General features: G+C 35.6%; 4 protein-coding genes across 4 annotated transcripts in view; 1 reads left to right on the top strand and 3 right to left on the bottom strand.

Annotated features, from left to right (window-relative positions):
- The first annotated feature begins 8,112 nt into the window (after positions 1-8,112).
- LOC114535030 (putative nuclease HARBI1) lies at positions 8,113-9,428 on the top strand. Its single transcript, XM_028556406.1, has 3 exons — positions 8,113-8,398; positions 8,513-8,614; positions 9,277-9,428. Exons 1-3 carry the CDS (start codon positions 8,113-8,115, stop codon positions 9,426-9,428), a joined length of 540 nt encoding a protein of 179 aa, XP_028412207.1.
- A 247-nt stretch (positions 9,429-9,675) lies between these two features.
- LOC114535029 lies at positions 9,676-10,468 on the bottom strand. The gene is made up of 2 exons (XM_028556405.1): positions 10,441-10,468; positions 9,676-10,283 (listed from the first exon to the last, which is right to left on the bottom strand). The coding sequence occupies exons 1-2, from the start codon at positions 10,466-10,468 to the stop codon at positions 9,676-9,678; spliced, it is 636 nt and encodes a 211-aa protein (XP_028412206.1).
- A 2,099-nt stretch (positions 10,469-12,567) lies between these two features.
- LOC114535002 overlaps positions 12,568-22,139 on the bottom strand; it is a 37,642-nt gene continuing 28,070 nt past the window's right edge. The window contains exons 4-5 of the transcript XR_003688180.1: positions 15,582-15,584; positions 12,568-12,587 (exon numbers count right to left, since the gene is read on the bottom strand). The gene's annotated coding sequence lies outside the window, so the exon portion shown is untranslated. The remainder of the gene's footprint in view (positions 12,588-15,581; positions 15,585-22,139) is intronic.
- Positions 13,072-22,139, bottom strand: part of LOC114535028 — a 69,832-nt gene continuing 60,764 nt past the window's right edge. The window contains exons 2-6 of the mRNA XM_028556404.1: positions 19,326-19,416; positions 15,501-17,512; positions 14,805-14,948; positions 13,718-13,949; positions 13,072-13,441 (exon numbers count right to left, since the gene is read on the bottom strand). Coding sequence (XP_028412205.1) covers positions 13,072-13,441; positions 13,718-13,949; positions 14,805-14,948; positions 15,501-17,493 — 2,739 coding nt within the window. The 5' untranslated portion in view covers positions 17,494-17,512; positions 19,326-19,416. The remainder of the gene's footprint in view (positions 13,442-13,717; positions 13,950-14,804; positions 14,949-15,500; positions 17,513-19,325; positions 19,417-22,139) is intronic.

Genomic DNA, 22,139 nt, shown 5'->3' with positions numbered 1-22,139 from the left:
GTTTGGCGCTCATATACAAACAATAAACAGTATAACCATGATTTGGTTATGATGTCAAATATTTTGAAATGAAAAACCACGCTGTTTTAATGGTCAAATGCTTGTCGTATGTAATGTTTCCAGCATGTTTTGCGTTCATAACAAACATCGAACAATATAACAATGGTTTGGTTATGATGTCAAATTTTTTGAAATGGATAATCATGCTGTTTTAACGGTAAAATGCTTGTCCAATGTAAAGTTTCCAGCATGTTTGGCGCCCATATACAAACATTAAACAATATAACCATGCTTTGGTTATGATGTAAATTGTAAAATATTTTGAATTGGATAACCATGCTGTTTGAATGGTCAAATGCTTGTCCTATGTAAAGTTTCCAGCATTTTTGGCGTTCATAACAAACATTAATCAATATAACCATGCTTTGGTTATGATGTCAAATAATTGAAATGGATAAGCACGCTGTTTTAACGATCAAATACTTGTCCAATGTAAAATTTCCAGCATCTTTGGCGCACATATACAAACATTAAAAAATATAACCATGCTTTGGTTATGATGTCAACTATTTTGAAATGGATAACCACGATGTTTTAACGGTCAAATGCTAGTCCAATGTAAAGTTTCCAGCATGTTTCGCGCTCACATACAAACGTTACATAATATAACCATGCTTTGGTTCTGATGTCAATTTTTTTTAAATGAACAACCACGCAGTTTTAATGGTCATATGCTTGTCGTATGTAAAGTTTCCAGCATGTTTGGCGTTCATAACAAACATTAAACAATATAACCATGCTTTGGTTATGATGTCAATTTTTTTGAAATGGATAACCATGCTGTTTCAATGGTCAAATGCTTGTCCTCTGTAAAGTTTCCAGTATTTTTGGCGTTCATAACAAAAATTAATCAATATAACCATGCTTTGATTTTATGTCAAATATTTTGAAATGGATAAAACCACGCTGTTTTAGTGGTCAAATGCTTGTCCAATGTAAAGTTTCCAGCATGTTTGGCGCTCATATACAAACAATAAACAATATAACCGTGATTTGGTTATGATGTCAAATATTTTGAAATGAAAAACCACGCTGTTTTAATGGTCAAATGCTTGTCGTATGTAATGTTTCCAGCATGTTTTGCGTTCATAACAAACATCAAACAATATAACCATGGTTTGGTTATGATGTCAAATTTTTTGAAATGGATAATCATGCTGTTTTAACGGTAAAATGCTCGTCCAATGTAAAGTTTCCAGCATGTTTGGCGCCCATATACAAACATTAAACAATATAACCATGCTTTGGTTATGATGTAAATTGTAAAATATTTTGAAATGGATAACCACGCTGCTTGAATGGTCAAATGCTTGTCCTATGTAAAGTTTCCAGCATTTTTGGCGTTCATAACAAACATTAATCAATATAACCATGCTTTGGTTATGATGTCAAATAATTGAAATGGATAAGCACGCTGTTTTAATGATCAAATGCTTGTCCAATGTAAAGTTTCCAGCATCTTTGGCGCACATATACAAACAATAAAAAATATAACCATGCTTTGGTTATGATGTCAAATATTTTGAAATGGATAACCACGATGTTTTAACGGTCAAATGCTAGTCCAATGTAAAGTTTCCAGCATGTTTGGCGCTCATATACAAACGTTACACAATATAACCATGCTTTGGTTGTGATGTCAATTTTTTTTAAATGAATAATTACGCAGTTCTAATTGTCATATGCTTGTCGTATGTAAAGTTTCCAGCATGTTTGGCGTTCATAACAAACATTAAACAATATAACCATGCTTTGGTTATGATGTCAAATTTTTTGAAATCGATATAACCACCCTGTTTCAATGGTCAAATGCTTGTCCTATGTAAATTTCCACCATGTTTAGCGTTAATAACAAACATTAAACAATAAAATCATGCTTTGGTTATGATGTCAAATATTTTGAAATGGATACTGAACCACGCTGTTTTAACGGTCAAATACTTGTCCAATGTAAAGTTTCCAGTATGTTTGGCGCTCATATATTTAAACATTAAACAATATAACCATGCTTTGGTTTTATGTAAAATATTTTGAGATGGATAACCGCTGTTTAATGGTCAAATGCTTGTCCAATGTAAAGTTTCCAGCATGTTTGGCGCCCATATACAAACAATAAACAATATAACCATGCTTTGGTTATGATGTCAAATATTAAAAAATAAATAACCACGCTGTTTTAATTGTCAAATGGTTGTCGTATGTAAAGTTTCCAGCATGTTTGGCGCTCATATACAAACGTTACACAATATAACCATGCTTTGGTTGTGATGTCAATTTTTTTTAAATGAATAATTACGCAGTTCTAATTGTCATATGCTTGTCGTATGTAAAGTTTCCAGCATGTTTGGCGTTCATAACAAACATTAAACAATATAACCATGCTTTGGTTAATGTCAATTTTTAAATGGATAACCATGCTGTTTCAATGGTCAAATGCTAGTCCTATGTAAAGTTTCCAGTATTTTTGACGTTCATAACAAACATTAATCAATATAACCATGCTTTGATTAAGATGTCAAATAATTGAAATGGAGAAGCACGCTGTTTTAACTTTCAATGGTCAAATGCTTGTCCAATGTAAAGTTTCCAGCATGTTTGGCGCCCATATACAAACAATAAACAATATAACCATGCTTTGGTTATGATGTCAAATATTATGAAATAAATAACCACGATGTTTTAATGGTCAAATGGTTGTCGTATGTAAAGTTTCCAGCATGTTTGGCGTTCATAACAAACATTAAACTATATAACCATGCTTTGGTTATGATGTCAAATTTTTTGAAATGGATAATCACGATGTTTTAATGGTCAATGCTTGTCCTATCTAAAGTTTCCAGCATGTTTTGCGTTCATAACAAACATTAAACAATATAACCATGCTTTGGTTATGATGTCAAATATTTTGAAATGGATAAAAACGCCGTTTTAACGATCAAATGCTTGTCCAATGTAAAGTTTCCATCATGTTTGGCGCTCATATACAAACATTAAACAATATAACCATGCTTTGGTTATGATGTCAAATATTTTGAAATGGATAACCACGCTGTATTAATGGTCAAATGCTTGTCCATGTAAAGTTTCCAGCATGTTTGCCGTTCATAACAAATTAAACAATAACATGCTTTTGTTATGATGTCAAATTTTTTAAAATGGATAACCACACTGTTTTTGGTCAAATGCTTGTCCCATGTAAAGTTTCCAGCATGTTTGGGGTTCATAACAAATATTAAATAATATAACCATCCTTTGGTTATGATGTCAAATTTTTTGAAATGGATAACCACGCTGTTTTATTGATCAAATGCTTGTCCCATGTAAAGTTTCCAGCATGTTTGGAGTTCATAACAAACATTAAACTATATAACCATGCTTTGGTTATGATGTCAAATTTTTTGAAATGGATAATCACGATGTTTTAATGGTCAATGCTTGTCCTATCTAAAGTTTCCAGCATGTTTTGCGTTCATAACAAACATTAAACAATATAACCATGCTTTGGTTATGATGTCAAATATTTTGATGGATAAAAACGCGTTTTAACGATCAAATGCTGTCCAATGTAAAGTTTCCACATGTTTGGCGCTCATATACAAACATTAAACAATAACCAGCTTGGTTATGATGTCAAATATTTTGAAATGGATAACCACGCTGTATTAATGGTCAAATGCTTGTCCCATGTAAAGTTTCCAGCATGTTTGCCGTTCATAACAAACATTAAACAATATAACCATGCTTTTGTTATGATGTCAAATTTTTTGAAATGGATAACCACACTGTTTTTGGTCAAATGCTTGTCCATGTAAGTTCCAGCATGTTTGGGTTCATAACAAATTAAATAATATATACCATCCTTTGGTTATGATGTCAAATTTTTTGAAATGGATAACCACGCTGTTTTATTGATCAAATGCTTGTCCCATGTAAAGTTTCCAGCATGTTTGGAGTTCATAACAAATATTAAATAATATAACCATCCTTTGGTTATGATGTCAAATTTTTTGAAATGGATAACCACGCTGTTTTAATGGTCAAATGCTTGTCCAATGTAAAGTTTCCAGCATGTTTGGCGCTCATATACAAGCAAAAAACAATATAACCATGCTTTGGTTATGATGTCAAATTTTTTGAAATGACTAACCACGCTGTTTTAATGGTCAAATGCTTGTCGTATGTAAAGTTTCCAGCATGTTTGACGTTCATAACAAAGATTAAACAATATAACCATGCTTTGGTTATGATGTCAAATATTTTGAAATGGATAACCACGCTGTTTTAACGGTCAAATGCTTGTCCAATGTAAACTTTCCGGCATGTGTGGCGCTCATATAAAGACATTAAACAATATAACCATGCTTTGGTTATGATGTCAATTTTTTTAAAATGAATAACCACGCTGTTTTAATGGTCATATGCTTATCGCATGTAAAGTTTCCAGCATGTTTGGCGTTCATAACAAACATTAAAAAATATAACAATGGTTTGGTTATGATGTCAAATTTTTTGAAATGGATAACCACGATGTTTTAATCGTCAATGCTTGTCCTATGCAAACTTTCCAGCATGTTTGGCGTTCATAACAAACATTAAACAATATAACCATGGTTTGGTTATGATGTCAATTTTTTTTAAATGGATAACCACGATGTTTTAATGGTCAATGCTTGTCCTATGTAAAGTTTCCAGCATGTTTTGCGTTGATAACAAACATTAAACGATATAACCATGGTTTGGCTATGATGTCAAATTTTTTGAAATCGATATAACCACTCTGTTTCAATAGTCAAATGCTTGTCCTATGTAAATTTCCACCATGTTTTGCGTTCATAACAAACATTAAACAATAAAATCATGCTTTGGTTATGATGTCAAATATTTTGAAATGGATAACCACGCTGTTTTAACGGTCAAATACTTGTCCAATGTAAAGTTTCCAGTATGTTTGGCGCTCATATATTTAAACATTAAACAATATAACCATGCTGGGGTTTTATGTCAAACATTTTGAAATGCATGGATAACCACAAGGTTTAATGGTCAAATGCTTGTCCAATGTAAAGTTTTCAGCATGTTTGGCGCTCATATACAAACAATAAACAATATAACCATGATTTAATTATGTTAACAAATATTATGAAATAAATAACCACGCTGTTTTAATGGTCAAATGGTTGTCGTATGTAAAGTTTCCAGCATGTTTGGCGTTCATAACAAACATTAAACTATATAACCATGCTTTGGTTATGATGTCAAATTTTTTGAAATGGATAACCACGCTGTTTTAATGGTCAAATGCTTGCCCTATGTAAAGTTTCCAGCATGTTTTGCGTTCATAACAAACATTAAACAATATAACCATGCTATGGTTAAGATGTCAAATATTTTGAAATGGATAACTACGCTGTTTTAACGGTCAAATGCTTGTCCAATGTAAACTTTCTAGCATGTTTGGCGCCCATATACAAACATTAAACAATATAACCATGCTTTGGTTACGAGGTCAATTTTTTTTAAATGTATAACCGCGCTGTTTTAATGGTCATATGCTTGTCGCTTGTAAAGTTTCCAGCATGTTTATCGTTGATAACAAACATTAAACAATATAACCATGCTTTGGTTATGTTGTCAAATATTTTGAAATGGATAACCACGATGTTTTAACGGTCAAATGCTAGTCCAATGTGAAGTTTCCAGTATGTTTGGGGCTCATATATTTAAACATTAAACAATATAACCATGCTTTGGTTTTATGTCAAATATTTTAAAATGGATAACCACGCTGTTTAATGGCCAAATGATTAATTTTTTTTAAATGAATAACCACGCTGTTTTAATGGTCATATGCATGCTTGTCGCATGAAAAGTTTCCTGCATGTTTATCGTTCATAACAAACATTAAACAATATAACCATGCTTTGGTTATGATGTCAAATATTTTGAAATGGATAAATACGATGTTGTAATGGTCAAATGCTTGTCCTATGTAAAGTTTCCAGCATGTTTGGCGCTCATATACAAACAATAAACAATATAACCATGTTTTGGTTATGATGTCAAATTTTTTGAATTGGTTAACCACGCTGTTTCAATGGTCGAAGGCTCGTCCAATGTAAAGTTTCTAGCATGTTTGGCGTTCATAACAAACATTAAAAAATATAACCATGCTTTATTTATGATGTCAATTATTTTAAAAAGAATAACCACGCTGTTTTAATGGTCAAATGCTTGTCCAATGTAAAGTTTCCAGCATGTTTGGCGCTCATATACAAAAAATAAACAATATAACCATGCTTTGGTTATGATGTCATATAATTGAAATGGATAAGCACGCTGTTTTAACGATCAAATGCTTGTCCAATTTAAAGTCTCCAGCATGTTTGGCGCACATATACAAACATTAAGCAATATAATCATCCTTTGGTTATGATGTCAAACATTTTGAAATGGATAACCACGCTGATTTAATGGTCAAATGCTTTTCCAATGTAAAGTTTCCAGCATGTTTGGCGCTCATATACAAACAATAAACAATATAACCATGCTTTGGTTATGATGTCAAATATTTTGAAATGGATAACCACGCTGATTTAATGGTCAAATGCTTTTTCAATGTAAAGTTTCCAGCATGTTTGGCGCTCATATACAAACAATAAACAATATAACCATGCTTTGGTTATGATGTCAAATATTTTGAAATGGATAACCACGCTGTTTTAATGGTCAAATGCTTTTTCAATGTAAAGTTTCCAGCATGTTTGGCGCTCATATTAAAACAATAAACAATATAACCTTGCTTTGGTTATGATGTCAAATATTTTGAAATGGATAACCACGCTGTTTTAACGGTCAAATGCTTTTCCAATGTAAAGTTTCCAGCATGTTTGGCGCTCATATACAAACATTAAACAATATAACCATGCTTTGGTTATGATGTAAAATATTTTCAAATGGATAACCACGCTGTTTTAATGGTCAAATGCTTGCCCTATGTAAAGTTTCCAGCATTTTGGCGCTTGTATTGCTTGTAAATTTGAGCGAACTAAAAAATATTCGAAATTAAATATTAATTACGGAAAAATTATTTGTGGGGCTAAAGCCCAGCGAGCCACTCTGCTCCGCGGTCCCTGTATTCGTGTGATAAGTACTATACATCATTCGTGTCCGTGTTGTATCAGAGATAAAAACACTCGCCTTCGGCTCGGGTTTGTATATCTACTAATGGAACACGGCCGTTCATGTTACATATGGTACTTATTAAGCAGTTATTTAGGAGGGCATTTATAGCATTATGAAATTCGGGATCAAAATAGAAATGTGATGCATGGAATAAGCAGGTCTTCATTAACGTTTAATTTATTAACTGATATACAAGTTTGGACGGGTTTTAAACACAGCTATCAAGTCAGGATTCAAGATCAAAGTTGTAAATATTCATATAAACCAATTTCAAATGTTCACAAAATGTTCATGGAAACTGTCAAAAAATATTGGAATCAGTCGCAAATGTTCCAAAGCGACTTACTGCGGTGACTGCATTGTCCTACCTTGCATGTACATATGAACCCTTGAAGTACTATTGTATTAATACTGGATAATTATTGAAGAATACTTCTAACCAGACCAATGCAAATGAAGTTCATACAGACAACGAAAAGTTCACAAATCTTTAATATAATATAAATCTTAAGGGTGGTTTGCAACACCGTACCAGTAACGTAGGGCGCTTTCCATTTGCACGGCCAAACTGGTCAGACCAAAATTGCCATATCTAGTTTATTGGAAAGATCGGTGCCGGATAACCGGATTTCTCGTTCCCAGACCTTTTGCCTTGTAGAAACCGAGACAGAAAATGTAAGAAATTTCAAGATGGAGGACAATGATGTGGTTTTCATGTTTCTTAGCTTTTTTGGCGATGATTTTGAAGAATATTTTACAGTTTTCGGTACACACTTACCAACAGAGATCATAGGGCTACTTGCGTGTTTTATCCGGAGAAACTTGGTTAGAAACAAATATTATTTTGAGGAATTAATTCCTCAATATCAAATGGATGAATTTAAAAATCATTTTCGTCTTGAAAGAGGGACATTTGAATCCCTAGTGACAGTCATTGTTCAAACAGGATACCTTCCAGTTGCAAGTAGCTCCAGGCGACCTATAATTCATCCTGCAAAGCAAGTTTTAGTCGCAATATGGATGCTAGCGAATCCGGAGTGTCATCGAAGTGTGGCGGATAGATTCAACATTACTATGAGCAGTGTTCACAGATGTTTGCACAGAATTTGTGAAGCTCTGGTTAGTGTGAGAAAAGAATTCATTCGCTGGCCGCAAGGTAATGAACGGAGAAGTTCATTATAATATGATATTCGTCGTTGGTCAAAGTTCACTTCCATATAGACATAGTAAGATAACTACTACGTTTTCTTTTTGCGAATATAATTTTCAGATGCAAAAGCCAACGAAATCGAACAACAGTTTGAAGGAATAAAAGGTTTTCCTCGTGTTCTCGGCGCTATTGATGGAACACATATACGAATAAGAACACCAAGTGACTATCCAGATAGTTATCTTAACAGAAAAAGATCTCACTCTGTTATTATGCAGGTACAAATATACCAATCACCATTTAAGCAAATTGATGCAAGTGAATAAGATGTTTTTTATTTTCATGAAATTTGTTTCATTGTAATCAATTATTACTCATTCAACTTTGTTTTTTTTACAAAGGCAGTTTGTGCCCACGACCTAACCTTCACAGACATTTATGCAGGCTGGCCAGGCTCAGTGCATGATTCTAGAGTATTAGCAAATTCACCTTTACATGCTGAGTCTATGCAAAACCACCACTTCCTTTTCCCAGGAGATGGTCACCTTATTGGAGATTCAGGTTACCCTTTGCTAAGGTATATATCTAATAACATAAATTTGGTAACCTAAAGTAAGATATTAAAAGTTAAAACCTTTAACCCTTGCCCCTTTTCTCATAATATAGATGGCTAATGGTTCCATATAAAGACAATGGTCATCTAACAGCAGCCCAGAAAACCTACAACTTTAAACTTTCTTCAACTAGACAGGTCATTGAGAGAGCATTTGGCTTATTAAAAGGGAGATGGAGGAGATTGTTTTATTTGGATATGCTTTGTCAGAAGAAGATTGTTTCTGTTATTGTTGCAGCTTGTGTTTTACACAATTTCTGCTTAATGTCAGGAGAAGACTATGAAGAATTTCTTGCTGATGTAAACAGATTGGACGTTGCTGGCGGCAATATTAACAATGACATTGCTGGTGACAATATTAACCAAGACAACCAACTGGCAGCTGTTAAACGAGATGTTCTCAGAGATTATTTGTCATTGTAAAAAGGACCAATATAATAACTACAGTCTTGTAAAATGACAATTATATTGAAAAACAATTAATTAAGCCTTTTAGGACCATGTATTTACATTGTTACAATTTGTATTTAACAATTATATTAACATTCAGCAATTCAATATAAAATATGTAAAAGCAATTATATTTGATACATGGTTTCTGAATAAATAAATGTATATAATACTAAATATAATAAAATATTTTAACTCAACAGTGAAGCAGAATATTCAGTCAAACATGGTGTTGCCTCTCCATTAGTGTGAGAAACCTGTTCATTATATCCATTTTATCATCATGCATTCTTTGCAGCATATCCATTTTTTCTCTTTCATTCGATTTATTTTCTGTGGCATAACCACTCAAAAACTCAACAACAGCTGTCGAGGTAGAGCTGCCTCTCCTCTTTTTTTTCTTTTTACTCCCTTCTTGTACTTCCTTCTCCTCATCTTCATCCTCAATGCCAATGGTATCTTTTTCATCCCCTATGGTACTCATTGTACATACAGGCACAACATTTGGATTGTTTCCAATTACATCATCCATCAAGTCATAGAACTCCCATTCCTTGCGATTATTTCCTGACTGGCTGTTGTGAAGCTTTACGTCTTTATACTTTTGCTCAAGTTTTTTCCACTTACTCTGACACTGATCACCAGTCGTGTAAACATCGTCAATCTCCTCGTTGAATTTCTCCGCAACTCGCGCCCAAATTACTTTTTTCCTTGAACATCCTGTGTTGAAAAGCTTCTCGTTTTCTTTCCGGATGGATATAAGTAATTTAGTGTACACAGACGTCCACTTTATTAAAGGAGTTGCATGGAAAATATCGCCGACTGTAACTTAAAACGGATAAAACAAAATATTAATGCCATTTTCAATTCATTGCTGTTTGCAAATGTATAAAAAAACAAAAACCACAATACTGCTTCTCTTTTCGATCCTCCAATACATGCGAAGGATGCAAATTATTCGAGAAATATAAAGCAAAATGCTTACCGTTTGTCACCTCCGTCCTCTCCGCCATCTTGAATTCCGTAAGGCGGGAAAGATTGGCCAGATTGGACTTACTTCTGATCCGGTCCAAAAATTCTGGTCAGAACGGTCTAGATATTCAGAGGTTTCGCATTCCATTTAACAATATAACCGATTTTACCAGTTTGGCCGTGCAAATGGAAAGCGCCCGTACTAACCAACTGAAAATATGAAAATAACCACGTAAATTCGTAAACCATAAGTTCGAAAAATCCAGCTGACTTGAGCTGACTCATAATTCATCGACTCACAACTCATAGACTCATTTGACTCACAAAACAGGCGTGCTCATGAGAATAAGGCTTTAAGGGCAAACAAAGATGTCGTGACCAGCGGATCTGGTACCGTAGGAACGCAGTGAAAAGTTATAGGAAGAACCACATTTTTCCCAATTGTTTCGACATTGCTGGAATTCTTGGAGAGGAATGACCACAATAGGAAAATTCAAATCAGTCAGAGCCACTGTTGCAGTCTTGAGGAAAACTTTCAAAACATAAAACTATCCACCCCCTCTCCTCCCTCAGCGATCCCTGGACGATTTTGAATATCTCACGGATGCATCTTGCCTGAAAAAGAGACTCCTTCTTATCTTCAGAATTTTAATAATCATCCCAGCCTCAAACTAGCTCAAAAAATACATTTATAAAGTTAACTGATCTACGGTCCCATGCTGGCAGAAAGCCAGAAATCATTTTGTCTTCAATGTGTAGAAATTTTCATAAACGTTCACAAAAAAAGAAACAAATATCAAGTTTACTCAGACCATGTTTTGATCTACTCTTCAGATGAATATTGTTCATGGCAGGGTTGGATAAATAACGTAGCCAAATACAGTCATCCCATTAGTTTTTAACAACCGTGGTACTTGGTATAATTACCTCCAAGTTGATATCACACAAGACAACTTTAGGGATGTAAGACAAACACCGAAATAAGAATTTCAACAACAGTAAACAAAGTGAAATCATGAAATGGTTTACAAAATTACAAATCTATACAAATTACAATAAATGGCAAAAGCCTATGATTAAATATCAAGCAGATATGTACTTGTGTGCACTAGACACTTTCTAATTCATAATATCCTATTTCAATACTTCGTTTATTAAAGACACCACGTTTTATTTGTTAACAAAACAAAGCTCTTCCATTCGTATGCCTTATACAGATATTTCATTCTCATAGAAAATATTAACATCAGCTGGGTCTCCACTCGGGGAATTTATTCGCGCGACGCAAACCGGAATCTAAAAACCTGTGATGTGATTGGTCGGCGAAGAAATTTCCCGCGAAAATGTAGGATCGCTTCCTAATTCTTTATCAGTTCGCGCGAATAAATTCTGCCAGTGGAGAACGGGATTTAATCGAACTTAGCGCTTGGGGATTATAAAGTTTCGCACTATTTTTTATAAAATATACTACAAAAACTTTTCTAGGAATAATCAGGTCCTATGAATTACTTAAAATTCTTCTTCAGGCTCAGCTAAGGCCTAGCTGTTTCAAACGTCGTTCTTCTTTCAAGTGTTGAACGCATCAAAAACCAAAAAACGACGTTTGAAACACGCCTAAGACATAATTGTTGGGTTTTTTCGTGACCTTCTTTTTCATGAACATCAGATGTCTTGAACATAATATTATTCACATTTCACGCAAGTTTTTTACAAATTTCCAGTTCCGCTTCAGACTTTAAATATCTTCCCTACCAGCTAAAAAACGAACATTCCCTGTAATGAACACAGTTCTTGCAGTTCTAAGGGGGGGGGGGGTAACTAGAACGATAATTGAGTGATTGATTCATATATTCAGTTCTGCCAGACAGATTTCGATTCTAAGCTATTGCACTACAAAAGAAATCCGTCAGGCAGAACTGAATATATGATTATTCACCCCCCCCCCCGGAAATATTCATTCTAGTGCATGACATCACTGACACTGATTTCCATTATCTCTCTTTCTCGTCAGCATCAAACTTCGTGAACAAAATATAGCTAATATAGTTACTACAATTTCTACGATTATTTTCATAACCAGCACAATTACCATCAGCACCATCATAGACACCAGCACCACACCATCATAGACGAGAACTATCACCACCAACATGACTGTAACTACCATCATGAACATCTTAAACAACACCATCATACGACTGGCATTATTTACAGTATTTTAGAACTTGTTTCTTGCAGATGTATTCAAGATATCATCTTTGTTTTGTTTAACAAACTGTAACCCTAGTTAGGGAGGCAAGGGAGTGCTATCACTTGCCCAAGGTGAACTCCCAGACAAACGGAGGGAAGGAGGTGTCTTACTTCTCCATTCTAGACCAGCTCCAAGCAAAGTCTAGCCGCTGCCCAAAAACAATGTTCTTGATGATAATTGTTCATTTTATTATTGTTCACTAAATCCATTATGAAATATCCTAACCGAAGAATCAATTCCAAAACATCTGTCGTTCATAACGTCCAAACTCTTTATCAACTAAGTCTTCTACTATTGGTTTTCGTCCTCGTGTGAACGGGTTCATTTAATTCATCTTTAAGAATAAAGATATTCTCATTTAATGGGTTCAAACAAACTGGGGGAACCAAACATTTAAGACAATATACAGTTTTGTGTAAATTTTCCTAAAAACATTCTCCGCGAGACGACTTTATTCTGGTTAAAAAAAGGATCGACGTCTTTGTCACACTCAGTATCGTCCAATATCGTCCAGTCAAAGACAGGATTGACTACTGCACCTCGCTTAATATTGTCCGACGAAGCAACTGCACTTTGCTTAATATCGTCCAACAAAGGAAGTTTCCGTTGTTTAATATCGTCCCACAAAACAACTGCACTTCGCTTAATATCGTCCAACAAATGATTTTGTGGAATAGACAGTCGAAGAAACACCATATCACCTTTGTAGTCATAAAAAGCCAGCACGTCCTCTTTTGGGGAAAGTTTAATTGTTTGTCTTGACCTAAAAGTCTCCAAACATGGTTGATAGGAAGTGTTGAGAATCGCGCCAGAGTCCATGTCAAAAAATGTTATCAGCTGATCATGTAAAGTTAACATAATTCTACTCTTGTGAATACAAAATGACCTCGAATACACAATGGACCGGAATGCATGAGTTATTTTTTGAAAATCATTAATGTCCAGATCAATCATCTGACTCTCATCAGTGTTGTCCATGACTACTGCAACTTTGGAATCATTACTGAAACTTACGACACAATGAAATGTGTCAACGAACCTTCCAGCGTCACGGTGATAAAAGACTTCATACGAAGTTGGTTTTTCGGTATTTCTTTTCCAAATATAACATTTATTCTTATTACAACCAGAGATAAAGGCACCACCAGGCGAGATTTCCACTTCCATCTCAGGCTGAATTCCTGGCAAGTTGATCATTACAGGACGATTAACATCTCTGACATCCAGAACTTTCACGGGTTTGTTCCATTTGCCAGCGAAGTTGACAAAGCCTTCAGAAAAACCAAGCAAAGAATTTCGGTAATCTAAAAAGTTCTCTAAATGAAACAGCGCCACCTCCTCACTGATCTCTAGATTGTCATTTACCGGGTATCGCGCTAATTTGGGAATCCCGTTAAATTGACTAATCACAAAAAAGAAATCTTCCGACCACCAGCAAAAAAACTTTGACCCGCATTGCCTGGTCTTGAAACGTTGTTCAATTTGCCTGGTATAGACATTCCATACGTTGATATATCCATCTGAGTTGCAGGATGCAAGTCGAGAGCCGTCAGGAGAAAACGAGCTGGAATAAACTTCCGTTGGCTGTGACAGACAGGATTGCTCTTGTTTAGGAGCTAATGTCTTAAAGACAATTAGTTTTTCATCATCTGAATAGAGCCACAGATCATTTTCTAAAGCTTGCATTTTGAGTTCATCAAAAAAACTCTGTCGAGGAGCTATAGCAAGATAGTTCCAAGCAACAATCGCAGTCAAAGGAATACTTTCAGGAATACACTCCATACATTTGCAGATGCACGGACACCAAATCGCATTATTTCTAGTCCTTATTTCTAAGTGTTCAAAATTTGGTTGCTCAAATCCCCGCTGAAAACATCGTTCACATTTCCTTCTCTTTAACAGAACTGATTTCTTCCTTTCCCCGTGAGATAATTTTCGCTTTTCACTTCTTTGCAATGTGGTGGCGTTCCAAACACACAACGAATGACCCGGAAAAAGAAGATGTGAATTTCCAATAATAAAAGACCCTGTGACGCTAAAAGAGCACCAATCAACAGGAAATCCAGCACAAAGCGACGACAGCAGCGTTTGTTTAGCAACGTCCCATAGTTTAATGGTGTCTGAACCGTCGCTAGTCACCAGTTTTTTGCCGTTAGGGGAAAATGCACAGGTCAGGAACGTCTCTTCATTTCCAGGGAAAAATGGAACTTCCTTTCTTCCAGCAATGTTGAACGCCGTTTCCAGTTTACCAAATAATATGAGCGAGTCGTCTGGAAAAAATGTGCAGCATCGAATTCTTTCCAATTTTGTCGAATAACTCACAATTTTAACTAAATTTGGTAGAGACATCACATGTATAAAATTCTTTATTCCAACTGCTACACTTTTCCCATCGTAAGATAAAGCAACAGCTCTAATAAGACCAAAGCCACTGCGTTTCCAGACTGCTCGCGGCAAAACCGAAACTTCGTAAGAATTCGACTCGACAAAAGGTGAAACGTTTGATAGTAGCGTCTCCGCGATTTTCTTCTCATCAACGCTAAAATAACCTTCTGGAGAACGGGTAAGAACCGCTTGTAAATACCATTGTGAAACCACTGGGGTATGAATTTGTGATAAATGCATGTAATGAAAGATTATTGGATCCACAGGATGGTTGAAAGACACAAATTCAATGACATGGTACGAAATGCGGGAGTGTAAATCTTCGTTTTTAATCCGGGAACATTGCAGTAATTTGAGCCAGAAACGCAGCAAATCATCTGAATGGATTACAGTTAACATATAATATACGATAATAACATCAACTGACCAAAACACACCTTCCTCTATTTCACACTTTTGTAGATGTTTCAAACCATGTTTCAGAGCGTATTTTACGTTATTAGTAAACTTCATCTCACGTCCTGAGCGAACATTTTCCACAATTTCTTTAAAAACTTTTTCGCATAAAAGCCAAAGCGATCTATGTCCATCATCGACCTTGACAGTATACTGGTGATCTTTGTAGCCCTTTGCTAGAAGCCAATCAATAAAGGATTTGTGAAAAACGGTTAACAAGTCATCTGAAACGTACAACAAGCACGATACGGTTTCATTAATTTTGTTGATGATGTCTTTCGTTTCGCGACAATCTGGAGCTAAACCAAAAGCCTGAGCGACGAAAGTGAGGGGAAGAGGTCCTTCGGAAGCAGCCAGCATTGCCAAAATATTCAACACATCAAACTTTTCGTGTTTTATGGTGTTAAGCTCGTCTTCAAGGCGTTTAAAGTATTGTTCGTAAATAGAATGCAGACCTTCTGGGAGAAACGACTTGACGTTATTATTTGTTATCTTCTCAAGATCATAGCAAGCCTTCAGCCCAGATTGAAAGTGATATGCATAAAGAAATGAGCCCTGGCATTTGGCAACAAAAATGGAAAGTAAAGTAATAGTTCCATTTCGTCGAACGCGGTAAAGATATGGATGATCCTCATAGAAATCATCGCTCAACTCCCTTTCATCCACTTCCCTGCCGACTAAACTTGGAAAACATTCTTTAAAATAAAGCTCAAGATCTAAGTTATTGTTGTTATGAACATTGGAAATGTCTGTCTTTTGATCGTCTGTTAGTTTTAGATCAGCAACGGAAATCTCTGGCCTGCTCGTCACCAAGATTTTGATGTACTCGGGAAGATAAGGAAAATATTCAGCAATCAAATGCGCAATTTCATTCTTATTATCTGCAGCACTTTCATCCAAGCCATCGATCACGACTAAACGCGGCTCTTTTATTTCCAATTCATCTAAGGGATTTTGTAAATATATTAGAAAGGCATCTTTCAGGTTTTGAACTTGATGAGGTCGCTTTAACTGATCAAGAAGCTTCTCTTTAAAACCAGGGACGCTCTTGCACATCTGACTTGCGAGAGACTCCAACATCGCCATAGGATCTCTTAGATTTGAATTACTGAAGTCACAAAAGTGACAAGCAGCCAGCTTTCCATTCTTCTCAAAATCTTCACAGATTTTAGCGGCAAACACGCTTTTACCAAATCCTGGTCCAGCTGTTATTAACTTTATTCTTGAATCACTCTCACTGATACAAAACCATTCGTCAACTTCCCTCAACAACCACTCTCTTGTTCCAGGTAGGAAAAAATTCACTTTTCTTTTAATTCTATTCTTGAAATTATGCTTTGCAAGTTTTCGCAAGATATCTTCATCACTTTCTGGGCGTTTTTCCTCTAAAGCTCGGGTCAGATGATCTAAAATGCATTCAATACCTCTCAACTGGCTCAGGATTTCGACATAATTTTCATCCTCAGGCCCCAAGGATGAAGTTTTTATTTCGTCGACATCACTCTGTGAAACGCCCAATTCTACTATCGCCTGGGCAATTTTCTTCCATAAAGATTGAAATGTTGAATTATCAACTCGAGTGGTTGTTACATGTGCAATAACTTGATTTCTGTAACACTTTATTCTTGTGATATTCGCTTGCGTTGACCTATCGGTATCCGGAGGCATTACACTCCATCCTGTTGATGAAAAACCACAAATGTTTCGAAATAGAACTGTAAGTAATGTGACATCAAAGGTTTTGGAATCTGGAGGGTTGCCAGACGGAGGAAACAGTAAATCCCACTGGGAATTATTAATAACTCGAGGTTTTAACTTTTGAAGAGATGTTTTGTTTGTAGCCAGTACTCCAGGTAGACTAACAGGTGGATGGATGGTATCAAATGTATTTCTCAAAGCCTCAGTTCCTTTGTCAACCAAAAGTCTACTGAGTCTTGTAAAATTTGCTTTTTCTTGCAGATCGACAGAAGCCATGACATTGCACGAAGTTTTACTGCAACAAATGGGTGTTAATACTAGATGGGTCTCGCTAAAAACCCCCAGGTATGGTTACATATATGTAATGATATTTTTTGTGTAAGTGGTTTTGAGTGATACCACGTGGACCGAATGTGTTATGAGGGCAATATCTCGACAAATACAATGACAAACGATGAAGCATTAGGGTGAACCAAACAGCAAAGAATGCTTTCCCTGGCATGGAGAAATAGAATATAAAATAATTGAAATCTTTACACAGGATAAACAACGCATCCACTGGAAGGTGATATTGCTTTACCATTATTGAAGCATGACATGAAATATTAAGCCTGGCGCACACTTGTCAAGATTGCACACTTATCACTCGCAGCAATTTCCTATCCTGGGAGTTGTATTGATTGTTGGTCGGTCGTGCTAAATTTTACTACATGCACAAATACACAAATGGAAGAATAAATCAATTTTTCCCCGTAAAATGTGCACGTGAAAATTGTTATGTGTGGGTGTTAAGCGCACCAGTGTCCACGAGGCTTAAAGACAAACACAAATAGCATAAAATAATACTCAACCTTAATAAAAATACGAACAAAACATTTAGTTTGAAATATACCAAACGATGCACAGGTTACGCATCGTGCACGTTTCCGTGAATTGTTGAAACGCTGCTATTAAATAGCTTTTAAGGTAGAGGTCGAAGAACAATTAATCAAGAAATGAAATTGATTTGTTTTGCTATTTATGTATTTGTGTAGTATTATTTCTTTCCATGTCCATTGGGTATTGTGTAGTTCAGTCTAATGCATGAACTATAAGGATACAGTAAGCGGCAATTTTTAATAATCACAAGGACATATATCGATCGAATTATTAACTACAAACTTCATACGTCATTATAAGACCAATAAAATTTACGAATTTACGCAACGAAAGTTACGTTTTCTAAAGTTTAAAAAATTTAACATGACGTCACAATGCAGTGTGGTAACTAGCCTAGTGCGACCACATTTGTAATTTTTCACCAAAGTTGCTCAAATTCTTTTTGACTGCCCCATACTGTGGACGGTACGCGTAACCGTAAGAATATTCTTGCGTTACGTTTTCAAATTTTTCCTGCATCGTGTGGACGGGGCGTCAGTGTTTATGTGTTTGCTGGGTGGATTTTATCTTTGCAGGTTACCTCTAATACACTTGAATTAATTGGTGCATATTTTATATTAAATATTAAAATATAAATATTACGCGAGGTTTAAATTTCTATCAAGTTTCAGGATCATTTTAATCTCAACTGCATGCTTTGAAAGACAGACAACGCTGTATGTTTAGTTAGTTTTCTGATAAACACGGTTTATGAAACTTGGACAAGACACGGAGATTTCTTTGCAAGAAAAATATTGCACGTTTTCTGAATGGCGATGACACATACAGTAATACGAATAAACTTGTTTGGTTGTCAACTTCAACAATCTTCAATCTTGTAAACGCGCTTTGGTTTGACTGAGAATTAAAGGTTGTCAATTTTTAATAAGCCAACTTTTAAATTGTTTCGCGTGGGAAAGATTTTAGAAGCAGACAATATTAGAGTCGATGTATAAAAAGAGAATGTGTGTGTCTAATTCAATTGTTCGTTTGCCTCGAGGCTTAAAATTTCAGCTTCCAATTCGAACCCTCGAATTCTTATAATTTATTATTCAAAATATTGATTGTATATTAAAATTTTAGGAAATTACTAAAAGATTAAATGATTTAGCTCTGTGCTGCGCCACAGAATAAACACGGATATTCTTAAAAAAGGAGAGAATATGACCAACACCGTGACAAAAACTTACCTTCTCAAATTTTGAAAGCGATAATTCCACTACATGGCAAAGATTCGCCGGAAATATAACAAACAGATGTGCGGAAATGAAGACTTGAATCCTAGGAGGAAAATTTTGTAATTCTCAATGTAATTTAAAACTGCCATGCACCTTAGAATGCGGTGCGAGTGTCATGTACACCCTGTTAATAATTATTATGCAAATGAGAAAATTATCGATATCTATTATAGCATCAATGCCACGAATATAACAATAAACAAGATAAAATTTACACAATATGGTTAATGTTTATATCATATGTTCACTGGAGCAACAATAATTAACATCCAAGTTATTGAATTGTTTGCATATAAAACCCCTAGTTAATGTAAATGATTATTATGCAATTAAAATTGAGTGGCGATAACATGAAATGTCTTATAATAGTAGGTTTAAAGTGTATATGAAATGAAAATTTCGATATTGGGTTTTTTGCATTTTCTAAAAATTTCTTCTTTTCCGATCATAAATATACCAACTTTGTCGAAAAATTCGAACTAGAAGTTTGTGAAATTTACGATTAAAGTACGATTTTGAGACTATTTACTGGCGAAAGACTGGTACCTAGAATTTTGGCCCTTGTGACGTATGTAGTGTGACACGTCGACGTGTTTAGTATAGCAAAATAACAAAGATCACGCAATCACGCAAAGCTTTTTTAATATTGTGCGTAAAAAATGTCTGACAACGAGAGTTTCGAGTCACAGACGGAAACAGAAGGGTCATCAGATAATGACGACATCACTGAGCAATCGTTTGTTGTTCAGCCTTACCAATTTGAGCCACTAGCAGATAGCGAATATGACGAAGACAAAACGGACGAAGACGGTATTCTTCGCGAAACGTTTGAATCGAGATTTAAGGGAGATTTACCTGTTAACTTATGATAAGTAATTTCATGAAAGTAATATTATTTTAGGCTGTTTAGCCACAACCGTTTCCTCTTGTTCGTCTGTATATTTTAAAGTGCACATGCGGATATTGTAGAGTAGAGCTGTTACAGAACGCCAAAGAATATCGATGTTGCAAAGAAATTCTCGAGTGCACGGTCAAGTTTACAAATAAGGGCAAGGACGCAGCATGCATAACACAACATTGGGACTATGCTGTGGTCACACAACGGACAGTGTTAGAGACTGCAGGAGCTTTTCTCTCCGACAAGTCGGGGGGAAAATATCATAAGCCAACAAGCAGGACACAAGATCGGCAAAATGAGTATGTACATATTTGTACAACATTGCTATTTATGTTCTCATATCTACAAATAACTAATATTAATAGGTCGAGATAAAGAGTCTTATCGCTTTCGGCTATACAGAACAAAAGTATATAATATCCTTGGTATTCGCGAACGTGGAATTAACGACTCACTGCTTGATTATTTAGGTATTTACGAGCGGTGGCATAGATGGGCGGTACATCAGGCATCAGGGTCACAAAAAGCAGTAAAATATCACTAGCAGGATACCTCCCCAGGACCAATGGTTGACTCCTCCACGTATAGCCTTTGCATGATTTGCATGTTTGTTCCACTATTGCCATTGATCCATGCATTTTGACATTAACACTTGGTGATTGTGCCTTGCATTCAAAACAGAACAATCGGAACAGTGAAAACAACATACTGTAGAACACAATAAATTTTGGTTCACTATCGGCCGATCTAAAATGAAAGACAACTAGTTATTTTTTAGAGTTCCGAAGAATAACGCCTGTTGCAATATGTTATAAATGAAAAAGACCAACCTCACATCGGCCGATGTATTTTTATCTTCCGTTTCGCCAAGCTCGTCATCATCTGATGCGTTAGCTTCTTCGTCCTCCATGTTCGCGTTCCAGTCTGGATCTTTTGTTTCCCCTCTTAAATCATCATCCGAACTATCCCCCATTAATTCATCGTCGAAATGACATGCCTCGTTTAAAATACCAATATCTTCACATCTTTCGTGTTCTGCTTCGTCAGTGCTGCTTTCTCCAGAGGACAAATCTTTTCGCAAATATTCAACTGAATAAAACGATAAACACAATAAATCAGTGAAATAATCAATCACATCCAGGTGGCCAAAAAGGAAAAAATTAACGTTTTTACGAGATAAAATGGTGCTGCGTTATAATATAAGTAATTGGTTACAACAAACCTTTTGGAGGTTTATATTCTCTTTTCGCAACTTCAAATTACACTTCTTTTGCTTCGATCGCAACTTCTGAAGCTTTTCATTTCTCTCTTGTTTTGTGCTACAATTTATACACAGAGATTCATGACCTGTCTCTGAGATGTCACCCTCTGCTTCCTCTCCGTTTTTCTGCATAAGCTCCTCCATGCTCACGTTTAACATTTCTGCCTCATTGCGACACTTGACTCGTCACTTATTTTGTGGGCCGATGACACTGCTTTGACTGCTTCAAGACTGGATAATTCGCCTGGGCAACTTGTTGATGGAGATAGCTGATCCCAGAAAATCTGCAAGAGTAAGTAAAATCAAGAGCAAGTAAAACATTTCAATTTAAATTGCAAAAAAGCTTTGACCAACTATGACAAAGCAACTGTTTGGACATAATATTTCAAATAGGCAAATGAAGAATGTTTTGCTGCATAGAATATCTCCCGACTCACCCTTCTTTTCGTACGCGATGTCGCTGCCAATTTCTCGAGAACAACCGAATCTTTTGTTGGTACAAACCCTTCTAATAGATATCTGGCCTTTGGTTTCAGCTCGTCCGGAACGTCAATGTGATATCGTGTTCCGAAGCAAGATTTCTCAAAGTGTGCTGAGCATATTCCTG

This window comes from Dendronephthya gigantea, unplaced genomic scaffold (assembly GCF_004324835.1).
Source record: "Dendronephthya gigantea isolate DGI-Jeju-01 unplaced genomic scaffold, DenGig_1.0 000109F, whole genome shotgun sequence".
In the NCBI taxonomy this organism is placed as follows: Eukaryota; Metazoa; Cnidaria; class Anthozoa; order Malacalcyonacea; family Nephtheidae; genus Dendronephthya; species Dendronephthya gigantea.
This window is presented reverse-complemented; position numbering and strand designations above follow the sequence as displayed.

What these genes read in the sequence shown, in the direction of transcription:
- LOC114535030 (XM_028556406.1), top strand. Translation starts at nt 8,113, where the DNA reads ATGGATGAATTTAAAAATCATTTTCGTCTTGAAAGAGGGACATTTGAA. An exon ending in ATTCATTCGCTGGCCGCAAG is followed by an intron (nt 8,399 to 8,512) that starts GTAATGAACGGA and finishes TATAATTTTCAG; the next exon opens with ATGCAAAAGCCAACGAAATC. An exon ending in TATACGAATAAGAACACCAA is followed by an intron (nt 8,615 to 9,276) that starts GTGACTATCCAG and finishes GCTTAATGTCAG; the next exon opens with GAGAAGACTATGAAGAATTT.
- LOC114535029 (XM_028556405.1), bottom strand. Translation starts at nt 10,468, where the DNA reads ATGGCGGAGAGGACGGAGGTGACAAACG. An exon ending in GAGGACGGAGGTGACAAACG is followed by an intron (nt 10,284 to 10,440) that starts GTAAGCATTTTG and finishes ATCCGTTTTAAG; the next exon opens with TTACAGTCGGCGATATTTTC.